Source organism: Corylus avellana, chromosome 3 (genome assembly GCF_965113065.1).
Source record: "Corylus avellana chromosome 3, dhCorAvel1.hap1.2, whole genome shotgun sequence".
In the NCBI taxonomy this organism is placed as follows: domain Eukaryota; kingdom Viridiplantae; phylum Streptophyta; class Magnoliopsida; order Fagales; family Betulaceae; genus Corylus; species Corylus avellana.
Genome location: NC_142492.1, coordinates 23,796,604 through 23,819,478, shown reverse-complemented (window position 1 = coordinate 23,819,478; position 22,875 = coordinate 23,796,604). Strand labels below are relative to the sequence as shown.

The 22,875-nt window shown below is 36.8% G+C and overlaps 2 protein-coding genes across 3 annotated transcripts; one reads left to right on the top strand and one right to left on the bottom strand.

Moving 5' to 3' along the window:
- Positions 1-1,805: 1,805 nt before the first annotated feature.
- Positions 1,806-17,955, top strand: LBA1 (RNA helicase). 2 transcript variants are annotated; one of them, XM_059585239.2, is made up of 29 exons: positions 1,806-2,605; positions 4,103-4,354; positions 4,441-4,611; positions 4,733-4,783; positions 4,999-5,091; positions 5,248-5,343; positions 5,463-5,513; positions 5,601-5,719; positions 6,349-6,457; positions 6,989-7,111; positions 7,191-7,262; positions 7,962-8,033; positions 8,116-8,182; positions 9,528-9,670; positions 9,750-9,821; positions 9,902-10,030; positions 13,048-13,203; positions 13,526-13,639; positions 13,726-13,824; positions 13,906-13,983; positions 14,207-14,341; positions 14,829-14,903; positions 15,053-15,164; positions 15,382-15,755; positions 15,854-15,916; positions 16,016-16,087; positions 16,537-16,668; positions 16,770-16,889; positions 17,107-17,955. In XM_059585239.2, the coding sequence occupies exons 1-29, from the start codon at positions 2,048-2,050 to the stop codon at positions 17,242-17,244; spliced, it is 3,846 nt and encodes a 1,281-aa protein (XP_059441222.1). In that variant the 5' UTR covers positions 1,806-2,047; the 3' UTR covers positions 17,245-17,955. The 2 variants fall into 2 exon arrangements, with proteins under 2 accessions (XP_059441222.1, XP_059441221.1); XM_059585238.2 differs by having other exon boundaries at positions 15,053-15,170.
- A 798-nt stretch (positions 17,956-18,753) lies between these two features.
- LOC132176582 (uncharacterized) lies at positions 18,754-19,414 on the bottom strand. The gene has a single exon (XM_059588828.2). It carries the CDS (start codon positions 19,412-19,414, stop codon positions 18,827-18,829), a length of 588 nt encoding a protein of 195 aa, XP_059444811.2. The 3' UTR covers positions 18,754-18,826.
- Between the last annotated feature and the right edge of the window lie 3,461 nt (positions 19,415-22,875).

Here is a 22,875-nt window from a genome sequence, read left to right as displayed (position 1 = left end):
TTTGGAAAGTGATTAGTTAAAATAGCAAAAGTGAGGTTTTTAGATTAAATTTAGCTAAACTTTGGTTAATTCAATAGCTTATTCTTTCTAATTAATGGATAAATTCTCCTTTTCTTTTCTATTAGCAGCCACGTAATTTCATACCGTATGCGCATTTCACATAATCCTTCGGTTAAGTTGCAATTGAAGCCTCGTAGTCTTAGCTAGAGGTGGTTAAGCCACCCTCCATTTGGTCAAAGCAGGTGGCATGACTACCCTAGCAATTTTTGTTTTCTTTATGTATTTTTTGAACATATTTTATTTCAAATATTTGTTGGTCATTTTTTGGGAGAAGTCCACATATCTCCCTTAAACTACAATTCACTTGATAATGCCACTAACATTTTCAATTATGACAATATTTCTCCCCAAACTACGAAAAAGTTGTCAATATTCCTCATAATGATGAAAATACGCTTAATAAAATTAAAATAAAAAGAAATCAAAACATAAAAAACTAAAACTAACTTTAAAAAAAAAAAAAAAAAATGAACTGGAAAAAAAAAATCGATTTTGTTAGAGAAATTTTGTTTTTTTTTCCTCGAATTTATAAAGATATTTGTCTTATTGACAAAAAATTAGGGTTATTTTTATTTTTTTGCTGGCCTTTAGAGATATTGTCAATTTTTTGATAGTTTGGAAGGACATTGTTTATAATTGAAAGTTTGTAGAACATTGTCAATTGAGTAGTAATTTGAGAGAGATGTTTGGGAGACAAGTTGATTGGTGATAATGTGACACTTGTCAAAATAGCAAACTACATCGGCCAAAAATAAATTTATCCCTTGCTTTTTGAAAATAATTTTGTGATTTATTATAAAACAATGTATTGAAAGTTGGTCATTTGATCATATCTGAAAATTTATTTAATATTTAAGAGGAATTTTTCGGTGTTTAAAAAGTGAAAACAATTTTTTTTTTTCAAAAAAATATTCTATATCAATTATAAGTGAAAAAAGAAAAAGAAAAAGTGACAAGCAGTAGGGGTAAAATAGTGGTTGCGGTTAGCGGTTTAGTGGCTAAAATCGCTAACTGCAACAGCCTAGGCGGTTACTGCTACCCGATTAGCGGTTAACCGCTTTGGGATAACTGTTTTTTTAAGTCTTTTTTGGGCTTTTTTTTGACCGGTTTTGAGCTCACTTTAAACTTTTTTTTTTGCTAATTTTAAACGTTTTTTTGGGAATTAAAACCGGGAATCCTGGGTGAAAGAGGGGCATAATTACCACTATGCAAACAACAACTTTTATATATATATATATATATATATATATATATAAAAGCGGTTAGCGGATTTTCAAAACCTATTAACTGCAATCGCCTAGGTAGTTAGCGATTTTTACTAACCGCTTTCAAAATGATTAGGCTGTTAACTGTTATAGCGGTTAGCAATTAGCAATTGCGGCTAGGGGTTTTAAATTTCATCAAAAAAAAAAAAAAAATGCATTGACATTTGACAACATGGCAAAGGACTCGACGAATCGCACCTCCAACAACCGTCTTTCAATCCCAATCTCCAGCACGAGCTTCACACGTGACACGCCCAATGACATTTTTCAAGCGCAAACCCCCTTCCACGGTGCCACTCAATACGGGCCCTACACTCTGGTTTTCGCCCACACCCACCTACAGCCAATCAAATTAGCGCGTGAAGAACGTGAAAAATGACGTAAGCATTTCCCACGATTTGTACATATTCTTCACGCGCTCTCACCCTGCATGACGTCCACACACACACACCCACACGCTCAAACCCATAACTCACTCTCCCTCTCACCTCTGTCTCTGTCTTTCTCTCTCCCTCTCTCTCTCTCTGTCGCTCTTTCCCCAAACCTCTCGCTTCTCTCTCGCTTTTAATTCTCTCACCAAACCCTAACCCTAACCCTAATCCCCTGCTTACTCCCAAACCCAAGCGTCCAACCCTTTTCCCCCAAAAACCCTAACCTTAATTCCACCTTGAATTCGAATTCTTCAACTCGGTGTACCGCCTGGTTGTCTTCAATTTCTCACAATGGATTCTCAGCCGAACAACCTCTTCGAAACGGCGTCGCAGCCGGACACGGCCAACGACGCCTACACCTTCCTCGAGTTCAACACCCAGGGCGAGGACTTCGACTACCCAGAGTTCCGCGACCCGATTCGCTCGTGGCCCACGCCCTCCGACTCCTTGTCCGACCCCACCGACCGCGGCCCCGGGTCGGACCACCCTTCCGACTCCTCTCCCGTATCTGCTGCTCCGGGCGGCGCCACCAAGGCCCGGGCAGGAGCCTTGGGCAGCACCAGTAATACTAATACTAACAACATCAACAATAACAACAGTAATAGTCATAGTAATAGCAATAATCAGGTGGTTGAAGCCCTAGCGGCCGGTATGGGAGGGCTGAACTTCGAGGAGACAGGAGATGATGACGGATACGAGTACGGGAAAGGGGATTTCACAGAGCACGCTTGCCGGTACTGCGGAGTGTCCAACCCGTCCTGCGTGGTGCGCTGCAACGTCCCGTCGTGCCGCAAGTGGTTCTGCAATTCCAGGGGGAACACTTCCGGCTCGCACATCGTCAATCACCTGGTGAGTGATGTGATTAGATAATTTGGAAATGTTATGTATTATGTATGTGAATAGGATTTTGTTTTTGTTAGTTTGTAATGTTGATCTTTGTTTAGCGATGCAAATGTTTGGAAGTTCGTAAATTTTAATGTTAAAATTGTAAACTGTATGTTGAATCAGAAATTGAGGGTTAGTAGGAAGTATTTTGGGTCTGAATTCATTAATATAGTGAGATAGTGCGCTGGTCATACGTGGTTGTATCCACAAAAGTGATTGTTACCTTAATGTGGGCCTGAGGTTTTCTGAATGGTTAACATGCATAAGGTATGCTCGGGCTTAGTGTGGTTTGCATATTTTACTGACCTGCATAATGACTCTTATTAGAAACATGACGATCTGGAATATGTCTTTGATATTTTCCTACTAATTTTGTAGATTTTTTTTGGGTCTCTTAGTCTCAGTTCAAATTTTTCTTATTTGGTCATCATTTCTAATTTTCTATGTATGACACCTCAATTAGGACATTAAGAAATCAAAGATTCCTCGAGGATGCTCTAGGTTGTGTTGGAGTTGTAGCCTTCTGTGGATACAGTGAGGGTTTGTGATATAGTTCTTAGCTTCAATGGCAAACTTCAGCTATGAAGAATCAGTTTGATTATCAGTAATTGTGTGTGTGTATATATATATGAAGTTAGATTGATAACGATCTCTCTTTTTGAAGGGCTAAAATGGGTGATTTTATTGCACTAGTTTTAGTTAATATTGGAATATTGTAATTCATTGTAGTTTCTGGCCTTTAGATTCTTAAGAATTCAAAGCTTACTCTATAATGATGTCAATTTTTTGCCCAGAGAATGGTGATTTCACCTAAATCTATGTTCCTCTGGTCCTAAAGTAAAGGAGCATGTTGAGACATAGTTCTGTTATGGAGCTATGTGTATACCACAACATAAAGGCTTTCTTTTGAAGTTAGAATTTGAGTGTATGGTTTTTATTTTAGCAGTTTGCTTTCCCAGTTGCATTTTTTTTTCTTCATATATAATTATAGGACAAAGCTTACCTCCAAAGTTTATTAAACTGATATTTGGCTTTGAGCATGTGATTCCCATATGCATTTTTCCCACATGGATTTTTAATAAACTTTGTTCCCTATTAAAAATGCATGTCAGACTTGCATGCTTTAAGGACAAATGCCAGCTCAATAGACTGGACTAGAAGAATTCCTCCAACCCACTTTGGAAAAAAGCTTTGTCCATAATTATTTGCTATCTTCTATATGCGTATATAATCTTTCAGTTTTGTCTACCTACTTAGATGACTACTTAGTTGAATAATTTATAGGCATGTTTTCTTTTAATTATAGGTATTGTTAATAATTATTCAATTTGGGTGAAAAATAGTTGAATTTGCTTGATCATCTATTTTTGCTCCATTTGATTTGCAAGATATACCGTTTTTGCAATTGGACAGGCATAACTGATATCTTTTCTTGTTACAATTGTAATGTTGGTTCTGTAGGTTCGAGCAAAGCACAAGGAAGTCTGTCTTCATAAAGATAGCCCTCTGGGAGAAACTATCCTTGAATGCTATAATTGTGGATGCCGCAATGTGTTCTTGCTTGGATTTATTTCGGCGAAGACAGAGAGTGTGGTTGTTCTTCTTTGTAGAGAACCTTGCCTAAGTGTTAATGCATTGAAGGACATGAATTGGGATCTGAGTCAGTGGTGTCCCCTGATTGATGATCGGTGTTTTTTGCAGTGGCTTGTCAAGGTTACTGTTTTTATATATTGTTTTCTGTTTTGTATATGAGGTGATTTATCTTTGTTGGACTTTGCTAAACTGTTGCACTTTTGCAGATCCCATCTGAACAGGAGCAGTTGAGGGCACGGCAGATCAGTGCTCAACAGATAAACAAGGTAGAAGAACTGTGGAAGACAAATCCTGATGCTTCTCTTGAAGATCTTGAGAAGCCTGGTGTGGACGATGAACCTCAGCCTGTAGTCTTGAAGTATGAAGATGCGTATCAGGTGTCTAAGTTTGCAAGATTGCTAATAACATGCTTGGTTTGCAACATTAGAAGGCTGTTGAAGTTACTGTTTATACATGGATATTTACTAATAAGTGGATGGTTTTGCCTTTCTTTTGCAGTATCAAAATGTATTTGCACCACTAATTAAGCTTGAGGCTGACTACGATAAGGTATGCTTCATATCTCTCTAGATCTTCTACTAGTTCTCTTTCTGGTTATAAGTTCCCATTATTCTATTATAATAGTGCTAAAGAAGATAAAACCTAGCTTAATTTTGCTGCTGTTCTTGAGTGATTTATTTTGCTTTCCTGAACAAAACATTTGCTTGATGCATGATTTTATGTAGAATATTTTGTCACATCTTATAATCTCAATGTTGTTGTAGATGATGAAAGAATCTCAAAGCAAGGACAATGTCACAATCCGGTGGGATGTTGGTCTTAACAAGAAGCGTGTTGCATATTTTGTTTTCCCAAAGGTGTGCCACTCTCGTTTTGCCACTTTAATTGTGACTATTTTCACATTGCCGTTAAATTATTGCATTGTTTTCCTGATTAGCTCAATTTTTTATGAGCATGCGTGGTTTTTTATTTTTTATTTTTCAAAAATTAAGCTACATATTTTGTTGTTGTAGGAAGACAATGAGTTGCGTCTTGTTCCTGGAGATGAGTTGCGGCTACGATATTCTGGGGATGCAGCACACCCAGCATGGCAGTCTGTGGGGCATGTGGTATGTCTCTTCTTTTGAGGGACATCTTAGTTAAATGCTATTTCTTTGTTTCTTTCAAGCATGCAATGATACATAGCTACAATATATGAATGATATGCATACTATTTTTGTTGTTTCAGATCAAGCTGACTGCTCAAGAAGAGGTTGCACTGGAACTCCGTGCTAGTCAGGTAGTTAAAAGTATTATGGATTTAGTTTTTTTTCTTCTTTATTGAGTTTGTCATTATTGGTATGCTTATTGTCAATATTCCATGCAGGGAGTTCCAGTTGATATAAACCATGGTTTCAGTGTTGATTTTGTATGGAAAAGTACAAGCTTTGATCGCATGCAGGGAGCAATGAAAACATTTGCGGTGGATGAGACTAGTGTTAGCGGGTAGGCTGGCTTGTAATACATTTGTTTATGTAGGTAATAGGTTCTTGGAAGAAGTCTTGAATGTTGGGTATGTTATTTTGTTAGCTTATTTTATCCAATAATTTTCTCAAAATATGATGGAAAGGTAATATAACGATGCTAATGCAGATGACCTTTTTTATTATTATTATTATATATTGTTTAGATATGTTTGACTTGTCATTGCTATAGTATTGACGCATTTCAGGGTTTGTGTTGGACATTATAGTATCCTGGTTTAATTTGTTTATGGTTAGTTTAGATTTGATTGGGCCAAGATGTGCCAAGCTCAGATCCTCCATCTAATATGATTACTTTCCGATTGAACTATTGTGATCATTTATATGCCCTGATGTAATCATCAATAGTGCCTAAATATCTCTATTTTGAACTGGCTTACAAAGGCCTGCCACAACCTGCTGTGGGCCTAAAAAATTTTATCCTGGGCTAAACCCACTGCTCAGTTGTGGCTCAGTCTGCCAGTATTCTGGATGCAGTGGACAAATATTATATCAGCCTATTCTAGGCAGTAGGCAGCCACGTAAAGAGACCTTGTATGTTTTGCACTTGAATTGTTTTCTTTTTAAATCTAAATGGCATCTTCCATGCAGTTACATTTACCACCACTTATTGGGCCATGAAGTTGAAGTTCAGATGGTTCGCAATACTTTGCCTAAACGTTTTGGTGCACCTGGTCTTCCTGAGCTCAATGCATCTCAAGTATGCTGTTCTGAGCATTCACGCTTTAAGTTTATCTTGAACTTGTTTTATTGATGTGTGCTATCTATGTTATTGTTTGAATGTTTTAGTCATGGAAAAATTTCAAAAAAGTAGTGAGGCTGTACACTTAGAATAGAGTGAGGTTATTTCAGCTACTAGTGTGAGTAGAACCCTATGAGAATGCACATCTTAATTAAATGGGGGAAAAGAAACAGGCATTACCCTATAGCAGTAGGCCTTCTCGACAGGCCTATTGTGTAAATACTCTTGCCTAGCTTTCCAAACTTCGTAATAATGAAGAAATCTACATTTTTTCACCAGCTGAGATTCTGTTGGACCATTTTTGTCTCCACATATGGGCCATCAGGCAAGGGAACATCACTTATATCAAGTGTTCCCAGTGTATATTTTTCTACATTTGACATGTGTATCATGTGACCTAGTTTGTTTACCTTCATTTCCTTCTTTTTTTATTATTATTAATTTTCTTCTCAAAGTTGCATTGCTCAGTGATTATTACTCTTTTGATAGGTGTTTGCCGTAAAGAGCGTCCTTCAGAAACCTATAAGCTTGATTCAAGGCCCACCTGGCACAGGGAAAACTGTTACTTCCGCAGCGATTGTATATCACATGGCTAAACAAGGCCAGGGGCAAGTAGGTCTAATTTCATATTTCCTATCATTAGCATCTCATTTTTTACTACACTTCTTATGATAATAAATTCTTTTGTCAGGTTTTGGTTTGTGCCCCTAGTAATGTGGCTGTAGACCAACTAGCTGAAAAGATAAGTGCGACTGGGTTAAAGGTGATGAAGAAGAGCTTTGCTTGCAGCTATGCTAACATTATTAAATTTATTTATTTGTTCTATCTTTTTGTTGTATGGTTTATTGTCATTTCTGGCCATTATCTTTTCTTTTGTGCCTTACTTCATTTCTTTTTGTTTATCAGGGTCATTTAAAAAAAAAAAAAAGGTTAACCATGATATTTTCTCAAGATGTTTTTGATATTTTTTGTTAATTGTTCAAGAGACTATATACTAAAGTTGTGGATTTTTAATTATCAAAATTTATTTAGAGTATCCTATGTATCTGAGTGAATAAATCTTCAACTAATCTATATATAATTCTGAGGAGAGGTATCTTTTAAAACATGTTTTTGGTTAATTTGTTTTGCGGATGGAACTTTCTACTTCTTTCAAAGTTTATTTTGTGCTTGTCTGAAAAATTGTTGAAATTTCATAAACTTCTGCAGAATCTTAGGCATCAATAGACATGTAAGGCTTGTTATGGTCAGATTTATAAGTTGCTAAGGACTTGATTTTAATTCCTTGAGGGTCTGCTGATGCTTGAATATATAATTATACCCACAATTATGCATCATTATCTTTTGGGCTTAAATCAAGTGACTTGCAATGTTATTGTTTATTTCTTTTATTTAGTTGTTTTTTACTTTGCATTTAATTTGGATGTCTGTTTTTTTTTTGGCCGGGGGGATGTGATTTCAGGTTGTTAGGCTTTGTGCAAAGTCGAGGGAAGCTGTGAGTTCTCCGGTTGAGCATTTAACCCTTCACTATCAGGTTTGTTAGTTGTGACATCATTAAATACGGTCTCGTATTCCTCTTTTGTTCTACAATCTTAGCATGATTTACATGCTTACAGGTTCGACATCTTGACACATCTGAAAAGAGTGAACTTCACAAGTTACAACTACTGAAAGATGAACAAGGTCAAGCTTATTCTCTTATATTGCTTTATTATTTCTTTCCAATTTTTTTATTGTTAATGTCGGATATTCAATTTGGGATGTAATAGGATCAAGATTCCTTAGAATTCCTAGGGTATTCTATTGAGTAGATTTCCGCATATCGCAACCATTATTTTCTTTTTTTGATAAGTACACGTAATTTATTAAACAGCGTGGAAGGCATAACCTAAGTAGATTGGAAGTATACAAAAGATACACCTAACTAGAAGAAGAAAAAACATCAAGAAAAATATAGAAACTAGAAATATTTGAGTCAAAGGCAGTTGTGCAGAGGTAAAGAGTCTTAAAGAAAATAATCCTTTGATCCCCCCATTATCCGCTCACGGTCTTCAAAACATCGATCATTTCTTTCCCTCCAAATACACCACATAATTTTCAAATTAAATTAATATTGTAATTATTCATCAAAAAATAATTTCCAAATTAAATGATAGGTCAATAATGAAGTGATAAATGCTAGTATGGCAAAATCTCCACCATTTAATTTGAAAACAATGGTAAGATTTGAAGAAATCTACTTGATAGAATACCCTAGGAATTACTTATCAAAAAAAAAGAATACCCTAGGAATTCTGAGGAATCCTAATCTGTCATGTAGAATGTCCATTTCTTCTAGATTGTAAATTAGAGCAGTTAGATTTGAAGGTTGACTAGCTTGGTTTGGCTTTTAATATCTTTTGGGAGGTGATGCATTCATGTCTGGATCTAAATCTTTATGGTCATCTTCTTTAGTGGCTTTAATTCTGCTTTAAGTTTTGTAAGTTCAGAATTGTTAGATCATTCAGAAATAAGTTATACAAGAGAATGATGTGCAAGCTGTAGTATGGTTCTTGTGAACATATGCAACTAGGCCAAGCCCAATGAAGTTTGAATTTTATGTTGTGTGCGTGTCAATATGCATATTCTGTTTAGTTAGGTTGAAACAACTAACTAGGGGATTAGCTTTCCATGGTTACCCATAGAGGAGCTAAGATACTGGGAGGCTCAAGGGAAAAAAGAAAAGGTGGCTAGTCAATTCAAGTTCCTCTGTGCGCTCCTTTATAGTGTCTTAGAACTAAGTACATGACATTGTTATATACTTGGGCACATGTTACACAGGGAACTGTAGGCATGAAATTAATTCATTTTTCTTAATCAACAATTTTTTTTTACCATTTCATTAAGTTTTAAAAAAATAATTTTTTCTTGAATTTATGGCTATGTGCCTAATCTCGGTGTCCAATCAAAAACCTGCAAGCTTTGAATTGAAAGTAGTTATTTGTTAATGGCAATTGTTTTTCATATTTCTTTTTCCAAATGTGTACAGGAGAACTGTCTAGCAGTGATGAGAAAAAATATAAGGCACTGAAGCGGGCAACTGAGAGGGAGATTTCTCAGAGTGCTGATGTCATTTGTTGCACATGTGTTGGTGCTGGAGATCCTCGATTGGCAAATTTTAGGTTCCGCCAGGTTGAAATGCATCTTGCATGTGGATGTTTGTCTAGGATTCACAACTTAAAAGCTTACACTTCATGCCCTTTTTGTTCAGGTGCTTATTGATGAGTCTACTCAGGCAACAGAACCTGAATGCCTAATTCCTTTGGTTCTTGGAGCAAAGCAGGTATGCGGTGATCAAATTTCAGCTTGCCATTTTACTCTACCATTTCATGATTGGTCTTCTGACAGGAAATTATATGTTAGGTTGTTCTTGTTGGTGACCATTGTCAGCTTGGTCCAGTCATTATGTGCAAGAAAGCAGCTCGTGCTGGCTTAGCCCAGTCTCTCTTTGAACGTCTTGTTCTACTTGGTGTGAAACCAATTAGATTGCAGGTAATTATAGAGTGTAGATTTGTGCTTTGTAGTTGTTAAAGTTTACCATATTCCCTTCTCAGATGATGGAGTCTGATTACTTTTTTTTTTTTTTTTTTTTAAAGTTTTTTTTCTGTATGAATGTATGTATTCCATTAGTTTTCTTCATAAATCTTCATAAATTAGCAGGGGCAGAGGCGACTTGTTTGTGCCATACTTGAACAACACCATGGTGTCATTTTTAAATTGATCTCTTAAATTATTTATCATAGAAAATAATGGCAAAATGAGTTACAATAATCTTAGAACTCACAAACAAAATATAAAATAATTAAGCAATGAAATAAATTAATTACAGAACTTAGAAACAAAACCCAAAATCACAAACATAGCAGGCCAATACCTTGAGTAGATAACACAAACATGAAATCCTCCATGATCCTGCCTTTATCTAGGGGTGGCAATTCGGGTAATCGGGTAGACCCGATTACCCAGGACACGAACACGACCTGATTAGCTAATCGGGTTAACGGGTTTGACACGATTATGACACGGAAAATACCCGGGTAACCCGACACGACCCGTTTAACATTACCGGGTAATATCGGGTAAACCCGACCCGACCCGAGAGTCAAACAGGTAATTTGACCCGACCTGACCCGAAAAATATGCAGAAAACTAAGAAAAGTCATTTGAGCAACTAACATGCTTGTTTTGTTGAGCATGTAAAGAACTACAAAGGGGAATGGAGAAAGACTGAAATTGAAAGAGTGACCGTGAGAGAGGGAGATAGAGCCGAGAGGGAGAGAGGAGAGACAGTCTGGTGAGTGGTGACTGATCGCCGGTTTGGGTGGGGGGAGCTGGCGGATGCAGGGGAGATAGAGCCGAGAGGGAGTGCCGGTCCGCCGGAGAGGGAGAGAGGCGTCGCCGGTGGGGGGGTAGTGGGCTGTGCTCGTGAGGCCGTGACCGTGAGTGCGTGAGGGACGAGGGTGAGCGACGGGAGTGTCTGAGAGGGAGGGAGTTCGGGTTTAGGGAATTAGGAAATTTTGATTTTTTAGGTTTCACTTTCCCGTTTTATTTGTTATTCACTGAATGTCACTTATTCTTATTTTTTTAGTTGCACTTGCGGGTTGGCCAATTTGGTTGGGCACTTGGGCAGCTGGGCTTACGCTTGGGGTGGGTTTTTTTTCTTTTTTTTTTTGGTAATAAGTTAACGGGTCTGGCGGGTCACCCGAGACCCGCCAGACCCGTTAACTTAAATGTGTCTGGTGGGTCGACCCGTCAGACACGATTTTTATCCGGGTCTTAATCGGGTAGACCCGATTAAGACCCGAACCCGATAACCCCAAACCCATTACCTACTAACTTCGTGTCGTGTTCGTGTCGGATTCGCGGGTCGTGTCCAAATTGCCGGCCCTACCTTTATCCATAATATTCTTCAATGTTGTTCAATGGGTCGGCAACTATTTTCAGCAGCCTATTGCAGAAATGGCCCACGTCTGCGATTAACCATGGTAATGATGTGGGAGTTGTTTTAGAATCCTGTAAAAAGATTATTGTGGGAGCACCTTTTTTTTTTTGGTTAAAAAAGTGAAAGCAGTGCAGTTGTAGTTGGAAGAGATACAGGGGAATTTTTTTGATGTTACAAAGAAAAGGAAAAGGGAAAAAGGTTGGGGGGGGGGGGTGTTGGATTTCATATTTTTTTACTGGAAGATAACCTTTTGAATGCGACATGTTCAGGATTGGGAGATGGATTTGGTTGCTCCTTTTTTTGAGCGGTTGTACTCGTGCAAGATCTCTGTAGGTACGGTGGATCGTATTTGCTGGGCCTCGTCTAGGAAAGGTAAGTTCGAGGTTAAGTCGCTCTTCAAGGCCTTGTCTAATTTTGGCCAAGAGATGTTTCCTTGGAAGAGTATTTGGTGCACTAAGGTGCCTTTGAGAGTGGCTTTTTTTGGGTGGTCCGCGGCCCTTGGCAAAATTTTGACTCATGATAATCTGCGGAAGACGAACCTTGTGGTGGTGGAGTGGTGTTGTATGTGCAAAAAATCAGGAGAGTCAGTAGATCATCTTCTTCTCCATTGCGAAACCACAAGAGCTCTTTGGCACACTATTTTTAGTCGGTTTGGGTTGCATTGGGTTATGCCTTGCAGAGTAAGGGATTTGTTATATTGTTGGTGGTCGGGAGGTCGTGCTAGAAGTGCGGTAGTGTGGAAGATGATTCCTTTATGTCTTATGTGGTGTATATGGATTGAAAGAAATGCTAGATGTTTTGAGAATTCTACTAGGACTATAGAGGAACTGACTCATCTTTTCTTCTTTACTCTTTACTCTTGGACAGTCGCTTGGCTAGCTCCTTTAGTAATTAGCTTCTCTGATTTCCTCTTTTCATTTCTCTCCCTCTTAGGCGCTCTCTTTTATAATTCCCGTGTATATGAGTTGCGCCCCTCTGCGCTTTTGATATAAATTTATTACTTATCAAAAAAAAAAAAGATAACCTTTTGAATGCGGTAAGGTTTGGTAGTCAACAAAGATTACTCTAAAGGAGGAATTCCATTTACATGAACTTCATATCGTCATGGTCAGTATAATGAGTTGCATTAGCATTTGTTGCAGCTGGCCAGAAGCCCATATTATTGATTTTCAGATTGCATATCAATCCTTCTTATGGGTTGTGTGTGTGTGTGCATGTGTCGGAGCGTGTGTGCGTGCATGTGGGATTGGGGGGTGGGTGGGTGGGTGGGTGGGTGGCCGGATGTATTTGATATCAGATGCTGATTGCTGACATGATGTCTTACTCTTAATGATCATATAATTGGGAATATATATGGTTGTCCTGTGCTGATGATAGCTGTAACCTTTTATTTTCCTTTGGAAAGTTGTGTATGTTGTTCTGCATCATTGACGCTATTTGGTCTTGTGAGGAAATTTTTTAAGAGTTGTGACTTCGATGTGCCAAAGTATTTATGGAGTTATTCAATGTCATTGCCCAATATACAATGTTGCAAGACTGATTTGTTACTTTCTGTTTTAAATCCTAGGTTCAATACCGTATGCACCCATCTCTTTCAGAATTCCCATCCAACAGCTTCTATGAGGGCACACTACAGAATGGGGTAACTGTAAATGAAAGGCAATCATCGGGCATCGACTTTCCTTGGCCTGTGCCCAATCGTCCCATGTTCTTTTACGTTCAGGTATTACAACTGCCATCAACTCTTTATTGTTAGATTTTGGTCACTCTTCATTCATAAAATAAAATAAAAAAAGATTAGATTTTAGTCACTGAGCATAAATATAATCGAGTGATGGAATAGCTAGTGCATTAGTTGATTTGATATCTAGCTTGGGTGTCCAATAATTGTTTTTATTCTCAGAAACATCATAAATTGATTTTGATGCTCCAACAGGTTGAGCTCAGTTTTTCCTTCTTTTTTGGTGCATGTGATTTCAATATCATGGCCTTATTTTCCCTACTACTGTTTTGATAACAAATAGTTTTTTTTTTTTTTTTTGTAGATGGGACAAGAGGAGATAAGCGCCAGCGGAACATCCTATTTAAATAGGACTGAGGCTGCTAATGTTGAAAAGATTGTAACCACTTTCTTAAGGAGTGGTGTAGTCCCTAGTCAGGTAATTCTATGGATCTTTGCTTCTGAATTTCCATAGGTCTAGTTTTTTTGTTTGCTCAGTGATTGATTATGTCCCATATCTTACAGATTGGGGTGATAACACCATATGAAGGGCAAAGAGCATATATTGTGAACTATATGTCAAGAAACGGTGCTCTCAGGCAACAACTTTACAAGGAGATTGAGGTAATATTTAGATTTTTCTCACCAGATATAGGGTCCTGTTGATTTTTTCTTGCAGTTATGAGAAAATTGTGTTTATTACAGGTTGCAAGTGTAGATTCATTTCAGGGAAGGGAAAAAGACTACATCATTCTATCATGTGTGAGGAGTAATGAACATCAGGTTAGTTAATTTAACATGTACTCTATTTTCAGTGTGCAACGTCTGAATACATGAGATTATATTCCTGCCCTAAAGACTCAACATAATGTTTACCTAGACACATCTGTGTTTTAGGTGATTGTAGATTCTGAATGTTTGCAAAAGATATACCCAGTTCTGCTTTTATTATTTGGCAAAAATAACTTTGCATCTTATTGCTCGACTGCTGGACCCTTCTTTTCAGGGAATTGGATTCCTTAATGATCCTCGTAGACTCAATGTTGCTTTAACACGTGCTCGATATGGTATTGTCATTCTGGGGAATCCTAAAGTCCTGAGCAAACAGCCACTGTGGAATAGCTTATTGACACACTACAAGGTATTTCTCTGTTCTTCTATGTTACTTTTTTTATGCAATTGTGGGTTTTCTAAGCCTCTGTTTAATTGAACTTTCTATGTGCTGGAATTGTTTTTTTTTTTTTTCTCCTTTTAGCATTTAAGGGACTCTTTGTATACATCTTGTGTATTAGGGTTGTACCCCTCTGCACTTATCAATGAAATGAGTTATTCATCAAAAAAAAAGTGCTGGAATTGTTTTTGGTGTGTTTGAAGCTAGCCAACTAATATTATCTCACAGTTGGCAGCGTTGTTTGTGCTAATGTTGCATGCATATTATGTTAATATTGCCTAATTAAGTCAAATGGTATTCTTCTTGGTCATCTTCCCTCAAATTTTGGACCTTGTGACAAATGAAGTGATTTAGTGGTTTTTGGTTGATAGTTCATGGTTTTGACTTGCTATTACTATTCCCTTCTTTGTTACTGAACAACTAGCCTTCTTTCTTTTTTGTCATAATGTTTCAACAGGAGCATGAATGCTTGGTTGAAGGGCCTCTGAATAACTTGAAGCAGAGTATGGTTCAATTTCAGAAGCCCAAAAAGGTAGGGCTACGACTGAAAAAAAAAAAAAAAAAAACCACACAAGTTGATCTAAGTTCTTATTTTTATTTTTTTTGGTCTTTGGGGTTGTCAATTATGAAGCATTTATGTGGATAAAAGCTGATGTTATGGTTGTTATTGTTTTGGCACAGATCTACAATGATAGGAGACTTTTCTTTGGCGGTGCACCTGGAGTTGGGTCTACTGATACTTTTGGTTCTGTTGCCTCATCTGGCCCAAATGCTGATAGAAGAAGCATTCGTGGTAGGGGTATGTTACTGCTATCATATATTAAATTTAAATTATTCCTCACATAAGTTCTGGAGTTCTCCTAGGTGCTTAGGATATGTATGTGTTTAGGAGTCCTATAATGACACTTTAGATCCAGAAGAGGATATGGCTTCAGTGTGCTCATTTTTCACTGTTAATATTATATCTTTAAGTAGTACATGATTGAGATACTACTTTGTTCCAATTGCAGGTACTTTTGTGTCTCCTGGTCCTCCTAATGGTACCCATAAGCCTGGGGTGCATCCTGCTGGGTATCCAATGCCTCGGGTTCCCCTTCCACCATTTCATGGCAGTCCCCATTCTCAGCCATATGCTATTCCAACTCGTGGAGCTGTACATGGACCAGTTGGAGCTGTTCCTCACGTCCCTCCACCAGGAAGTCGCGGATTCGGGGCTGGGCGTGGCAGTGCTGGTGCTCCTATTGGCAGTCATCTTCCACACCACCAGGGCACCCAGCAAGCTATCGGAAGTATTGGCTCTACTTTCAACTTTCCTGCCTTGGAGAATCCAAACAGCCAGCCATCTGTGGGTGGTCCATTATCTCAACCTGGGTTTGTTAATAATGTCTGTAATCTTTCTTTCTTTTTTCCATTTTCATGCCCAATTTCTATATTCTATCTCATGATAATGTTGTGCCCTGAGTATCTTTTTCTGTTTGTCAGATGCCAGTTCAAGGGCCAAGCCAAACATTTCGTGATGGATTTTCCATGGCGGGAATGTCTCAGGTACTTATTGTACTTTGCATAGATAACTATATATTCATTTATTTGTTTGTTTATGTGTTTATTCTTGACTTTTTGAATTTGTCTTTCATCTATTGTCAGGACTTCTTGGGTGATGACTTCAAAAGCCAAGGATCACATGTTCCTTATAATGTTGCTGATTTCTCCACTCAGGTACACATCAAGGAAATCCCGGTCTTATTATGTAATCGAGCATATGTCCTGAACATTGGCGAAATGTGTGTTTGGGTATATTTGATGTTGGAAACGTATTGGAAACTCTTTACTTGGTTGCTATCAACTCAAATCTAGCTTCGTTTATCTTTTGGAATTTTTTCTTCTTGCATTAAATGTGTCTATTATAAGAGAGGTTCAGATGAAGCTTACAAGCAGTAGATGTGTATAATGTAATACTAGATATTTCTTTGGATGAGAGTTGTGTTTTTAGGGATTAGGTGTATTGATTAAGGAGGATGTTTTAGAAATGTTATTTTTCACAATATTTTCAATTTATTGTTTTCTATTTTTCTTTCAAAGTAATTGAAGTTTTATTTGTTGGGTGGCTTTTAAATGATGCCACTTTATTGTTTATCATGTTGTCATCTTGCTGGCATGTTATGCAGGCTTCTCAAAGTGGATATGGGGTTGATTATGTAACCCAAGGAGGACAAGGTGGGTTTCCAGGGAACTTTCTAAACCAGAATTCTCAAGCTGGATACTCTCGCTTTGGTTCAGGGAATGATTTCATGTCTCAGGTTTGCTCTAGTTGACATCATCAGATTATTTTTATACCTTCAACTTTCATATTTCCTGTGTTTTGGGGGAATCTTTTGTTTTAATAGCTGCTCTTGCCCAGGACTACATGCCTCATGGATCGCAAGGTCTATTTACTCAGGTTGGCTTCAATGACCCCTCGCAAGATGATGCATCGCAGAGCCACTTTGGTGTGGCTAATGCTAACTCTCTTCAGTCTCAGGTTTTTTTCCTAACACTGGGCTGTTTATTAGGGGACTTTTATAGGTAGAATTATTAAAATGCCAAGGTGTAAGAAACATTTTGCCACAGAGTAGTTTGCCAAACACCTTGCTACCTGTTCTGCAAAGAGTTTGATGCGCTGTTCTTTTGGATGAATGTTTCTGCATCCTTTGGCTCGGTGACGGGCTGTTGTCTCATGTGAAGCGACTTATTTGCAGGGCATGATGAATTCTCTCTACTCTCAGCCCTTTGCCCACTACAACACACAACCACCACTGAACTTGCAGGCTCCACAGCAGCAGCCTCCACAGGGTCAGAGCTCCTCTCAAAACCAGAAAATCCATTATAATGGTTGAGAGACGCTGGGATTTATGGCTTTGATGGGTTATAGTCCTTGGCATTCAGCAACTTGGTTTGTGCTCTCATGTGTGCCCAAGCATATCTGCTGCCCTAGGTTGCGGAGGGGTCTGCATTTTGGGGGGAGGGGGTCCGTTTGATTATCTCCACAGCCCATGGTTGATTATTTTGGGGGTTGTGAATAAGATTTGAATTGGGCAAGATGACAAACACACTGGCGGCACATCCAGGGCTGAGAGAGAAAAGGATAAACCCCAATTACATGCTTGAAGTTTTGTGTTGTTTTGAGAGAAGGCGAAAAAAAAAAATTGTTCCCAAGAAAAGGAGCATTACATTACATGGTATGGTTTGGTGGAAAGGGTTTGGATGTTGAAGAAGCGTGAAGCAGCGGGGCCATTTATTTACCCACATACAGGGAAACCCATTATTTTATACAGGAGAAAAAAGTAACCACTGAATTTTTATACAATCAGCCGGGGAAAAAAGTAAGCCTAACCCTTTCAGCTCTTCCTGACATGTAATTAAACTCCACATTATTATTGAGTAGTCGATGACGATATTTAGGAGTGTCTACGGGTGCAAAATACTGCTGCCAGATTGAAAGATTGTGGTATATAAGAAAGGTGTGATGCTGGTTTCAATGTGTAATTTTATTTTATTATTTCTTTTTTATTTGTGTAGATTTCAATGTGTAATTTGGTTTGCCTTAATTATTGCCTTGCGTGCGCTTCACATGATGGATGGGTTTAGCTAAACTCACATTTTTCCAACCCAATTAAAATAATTGCTTCTTAAAAACAACACAATTTGTAAGTGTCCGTTTGTTTTAGGGGCGAAAATAATGTTTTCAAAAATGCAGTTAAATAAAAACAGTTGTGGTCGAGTGTTTTGGTAAAATATGTGAAAGTGCTATTTTGTCGGTGTTTGGGGTGACATAATAATAATTATTTTTGAATTAAAAAAATAATAATAATAAAAATTATTCCGACATGCAAATGAAATCAAACTACTTGAACTTAAGGTAATCGGACTGTCACATCATTAATTTTTCTAATTTTTCACATCATTGAACTTAAGTTTTCTAATTGCTAATAAGAAATTAGATATTAGCATAATCGAACTGTTATGCTAATATCTAATTTCCACCTAAGTACATTATTATGGTCGATGTGGCTAATATCTATAAGTTGACTGTAGTTGATAAATTGCATCTTCCGGTTACTATTCCTACCCATACACTCGAAATTTTTTACTTACAAAAAAACAAAAATTTCATTGTTCTTCACAAAAGCCCGAGAGTGGCAGGCCAGGTAGGACAACTTCATCTGATTTTCTATGGCTCCGAAGCTTCCTCGGTCTTTTCCTAGAAAATCTCTTCAAGACTTTTTAGAACAAGGCCCAACCTAAAAAAAAAAAAAAAAAAAAAAAGAAAAAAGTAAAAAGAAAAAGCAGAATTATGTATTTTACTGAAAAAGGACAAAAGGTAAAAACTACAAGAATAAGGCGGGACCCATGCCTGCCACTTCCGTATCCTCATTCTGTGGAATCAGATGGAAAGCGGCAAAACAAATCCAAACTTTCTTATCGACCAAGTCGATTCGGCAACTCAACGATTCTAAAACCGTGACTCGTCAACACGCTGAGGCACTCAGCAGTCCATGGACGAACCTCGTACGCCGCCCAAACAACGGTCTCTTTCCCACACACTCTTTTCAGCGTCTTCGCCAGCGCTGCCATCTCCTCGGCGTCGTAGAACACGTCGGACATCAAAACCAAGTCGAATTCGCCCAACTCTCCGGGTCGACTCGGAAACTCGTCCGATCCCCAGACCAGTTCTCTCACTTCGACTCGGTCCTGGAGTCCGTTAGCTTCCACGTTCTTCACCAGCCCAGGGAGGAGCGGCGCAATGTCGGTGAGCACGACTCGGCTCGCGCCGAGCAGAGCCGTCGTCAAGCCGGGGAGACCCGCGCCGGCGCCGAGCTCGAGGACGGTCTTGTCCTGAAAGTGGAAGAGGAATCGGCCCTGAGTGGCCATCCACTCGGACAAGACGAGTGCGGAGCCCCATACCCATGACCCGGTGAGTGCCCGGCCCGTGACAGAGTCGTACACGTCATCGAGTTCGTTGATTACAAGGGAATTGTCTGCGACTTGGATTTCCCTGACTCTCATTTTCTCCGGAAAATGTAAGAAGGATCTCTTTCCACTTATAGACGACTTTTAATTAAAACAAAATCAATAAAATAAAATAAAAAAATAAAAAGAAAACTGTAGTTGAGAATATTTTGTATGCTAAATTGTGCTTATATTCTCTCGATCGAGCATAAATGCTTGTGATCAAATCCATCTAGATATGGCATATGTGGTTTCCCACTACATAAATTAAATGCGTGGATTTGAGCGTTGTAACAAAAAAAAAAAAAAAAAACAAAAAAGCTACACTTATTCTCATTCTTAATCTCATTATTTTAATGTGACAATAAAAATTATTATTGAATTCAACTTTTTATAGTGATTCATTTAAAATTTAATTATGATTTTCACTATTACATTAAAAAAAATTACACTTTCAAATGTAGGAGTGAGTTTCAAATGTAAGAGCGAGTGAATCTGTCACATTGAAAGAATGAGAACGAGAGCATATGTAGCATTTTTGGTTTTTAAAAAAACTATACCGTCAGTCGGTGATGTGATTTTTTCAATGGCCTAAAATGAAAATTTTAAATTAACAATAAAATAAAAAATGAAAGATGAATAATTCATCTATGAAAAGTGAAAACCATTGATATGATCATTCTTTGAATCTTTGGGTTTGCTCTTTCTTTTTTCTTTCTTCTCCCTTTAAAAAAGTGAAGAGAAGTAGATAGACATGAAAGGGAAAAGAAGCTTTTCTTTTCTTTTTTCTCATCATATTTTCGTTTCTCCCACTTATTTTTTAAAAAATATTAATGACATATTTTTTACGTAAATTATTAATATATATTTATTTATCTAATTTTTTATTTTTCTTCAAATTAGGTTGAAGTAGTCTATAAAAGTGATATGTGTTCATTAAACATGTGAGATGTACATATTTTTTTAATAGCAGGAACAAAGTTAAAATAAATTTTATTAAAAATGTATGTACATCCCATATGTTATTAAATAAATTTTTATCCTTTTTCATATTAAACAATTTTAAACACATTTGTTTAATAAAAATATCATCTATGTAAGAGAGTGGGGAGTGGGGTGTGGGGGCTACATGTGGAAAGGTCATATGTATTCAAACAACTTTTGAAAAGATGAAGAAGGCCATGGCCCCTGCTTTACTTGTCCTCCGCTACTGTCTATGTCTGTACCACACTCTTCTTCAACATTTGTTAATTAAATATTTGTTTGTTTGTTTGTGTTTTTTTCAAAATAAAGCTTGCATGATTTGATACCATTACAATGATATAGAGTATTTATTCCAGGGATAATAAAAAGTAAAAGGTATTCATATATAGAATTATAAAAAGAAAAAAAATTACTTTATATCGAAATTATCTTCAACATTCATGTGGTATTTATCCAAAATAATCCCAACTATTAAAAAAAAAGAAAAAGAAAACAGTTAGACACATAGTATATCCACCTCATGATTAATCACCTATTGTGTATATCAAATAGAGATGCTATAATGAAATAAAATGACCATTTTTTGCCCATAAAAGTCTTAGGTGGCAAGAGGTTACATGATCCATCGATAGGTAGAGCTACAACAACTATGAATGGGACCTGTGACCTCTTGCTACCTAAAATTTTTATAGGCAAAAAATAATATTTTATTGTACTATAGCATTTCTGTATCAAATAAATCATGTTGCTTTATTAAGTTGACGTGACAATATCTATCTGTTTTTTATTATTATTATTATTATTATTATTATTATGATAGAAGGGAAGTTTTTAGCATGAGAAATGTTAGGCTCACTCTCATTTTGAGACACTTACTCTTACATATTACTTTTTAAAATTATTATTTGACCAAAATTTAATATTAATTCATCTCATATTTAATATTAATTTTAAAACCCAAGTAAGGAGAGTTAAAATATGTTTTAGCGTTAATCTTTTACATCCCTTCAAAAGTCCACTTTGTTAAAAAAAAAAATGACACGCCAACATCTTGCCTTCAACCAAAATGACACGTCCTCATGTAACAATTGATGCCGCAAAATCTTAAAAAAAAAATTAATTTAACAAGAGAAATAATTAGTGTCAATAAATTGTCCATATTTTTTTACAAATTTAATAGATCAACCATTAGATTTGTAGGGTCTATTATTAACTTTTGTGAGGTTCAAGAGTGTTAAGTAAGCGAAACTCTCGCGAGTGAGCTCGAGCTCGGTTCGATTATTAAATAAGGTGTTTCTTGAACACAAATATTGGTTCGAATATCAAACGAAGCAAGCTCCGCTCAACTTGGTTAAGCTCATGAAAAGCTCGTATAAGGCTTAAATTGGTAATTGTTCACATAATTACAAATTGATGATTTTTTTTTTCTTCTAATAGCATTTTTTTATTATAAAAGGATGCATATCCTCTCTATTTGAAACTAAGTGCTTTACTATATTGACTCAGACTTCATACTCGGTTTGCCAGGCTAAGCAAATGCTCATATGCAAGCTGGCTTCTTGAGCTGTTTAAGAGTACTTGAAATTTAAATTTATAATAAAAAAATTAATTTAAATTAAATATAAGAGTCAGCTCGCGAACTGGCTTGGCTTGATTTATTATGAGCTCGAGTGCGATTTTTTGGATCGTCCTTGAGTTCGAATAAAATTTAGACGAGTCGAGTCTAAACGAGCTCCAAACAAGGGAAGCTAGTTTACACCCCATATAAGTTCACAAATTTAATAGTTGATTTATAAAATGATATGGACAAAATATTGACACCAATATATATATATATATATATATATATATATATATATATATATATATTTCTTATTTTGAAAATATTTATCTCATCAAATATATTATTTAAAAATATATGATAATATATTTGTGGAAATCAGCAGATTTGTCCAAGCAAACATAGCACACCCGGAACGTGGGGCCCAACTTTGAAAGCAAAAGGAGAATAAAAACGGTTGAGAACTTGAGATTGAGTTTGTTGGATCTTGGATGAAGGTCCACTCAAATGCATGTCCCTATCTCCACGTGAATTACCGTTTCAACCTCATACCCTTTCTTTTTCTTTCTTTTTTTTTTTTAAATGCCTATTACAATCGATCTTTGGTAATATATCAATATATATTTTTTAAAAAGTAAAAAAAAATGTAGCACTTATTTCTCGCTTAGTTTTTTAAAAATAATATCTATGTAGGACCAAGAGAACACTTAACACTTTCATTTTTTCAATATATCAATATATATTTTTATACCTATTATATATAAAATTCAAACTAAGGATCGATTCATGCAAACATTTTTTCTTTAGCTACCTTTGGTATACAAAAATACAAATGGTTGGAAATGGTTATTTCAAGTGTTAATATATAATATATTTTAACTCCAAAGTTATTTTGTTCCACCATATTTTATTCTTAATAAAAGCTATTTTTGTTCTTGAGGAATGGCTGAATCGGCTGTGATTATGCTTTACG

Bases quoted from the DNA above. Each gene is read 5' to 3' on its own strand.
- LOC132176582 (XM_059588828.2), bottom strand. From the start codon at position 19,414: ATGAGAGTCAGGGAAATCCAAGTCGCAGACAATTCCCTTGTAATCAAC.
- LBA1 (XM_059585238.2), top strand. From the start codon at position 2,048: ATGGATTCTCAGCCGAACAACCTCTTCGAAACGGCGTCGCAGCCGGAC. The intron at 4,784-4,998 runs GTATGCTTCATA...ATGTTGTTGTAG, and splicing joins TTGAGGCTGACTACGATAAG to ATGATGAAAGAATCTCAAAG. The intron at 15,171-15,381 runs GTATGTTACTGC...TTCCAATTGCAG, and splicing joins AAGAAGCATTCGTGGTAGGG to GTACTTTTGTGTCTCCTGGT.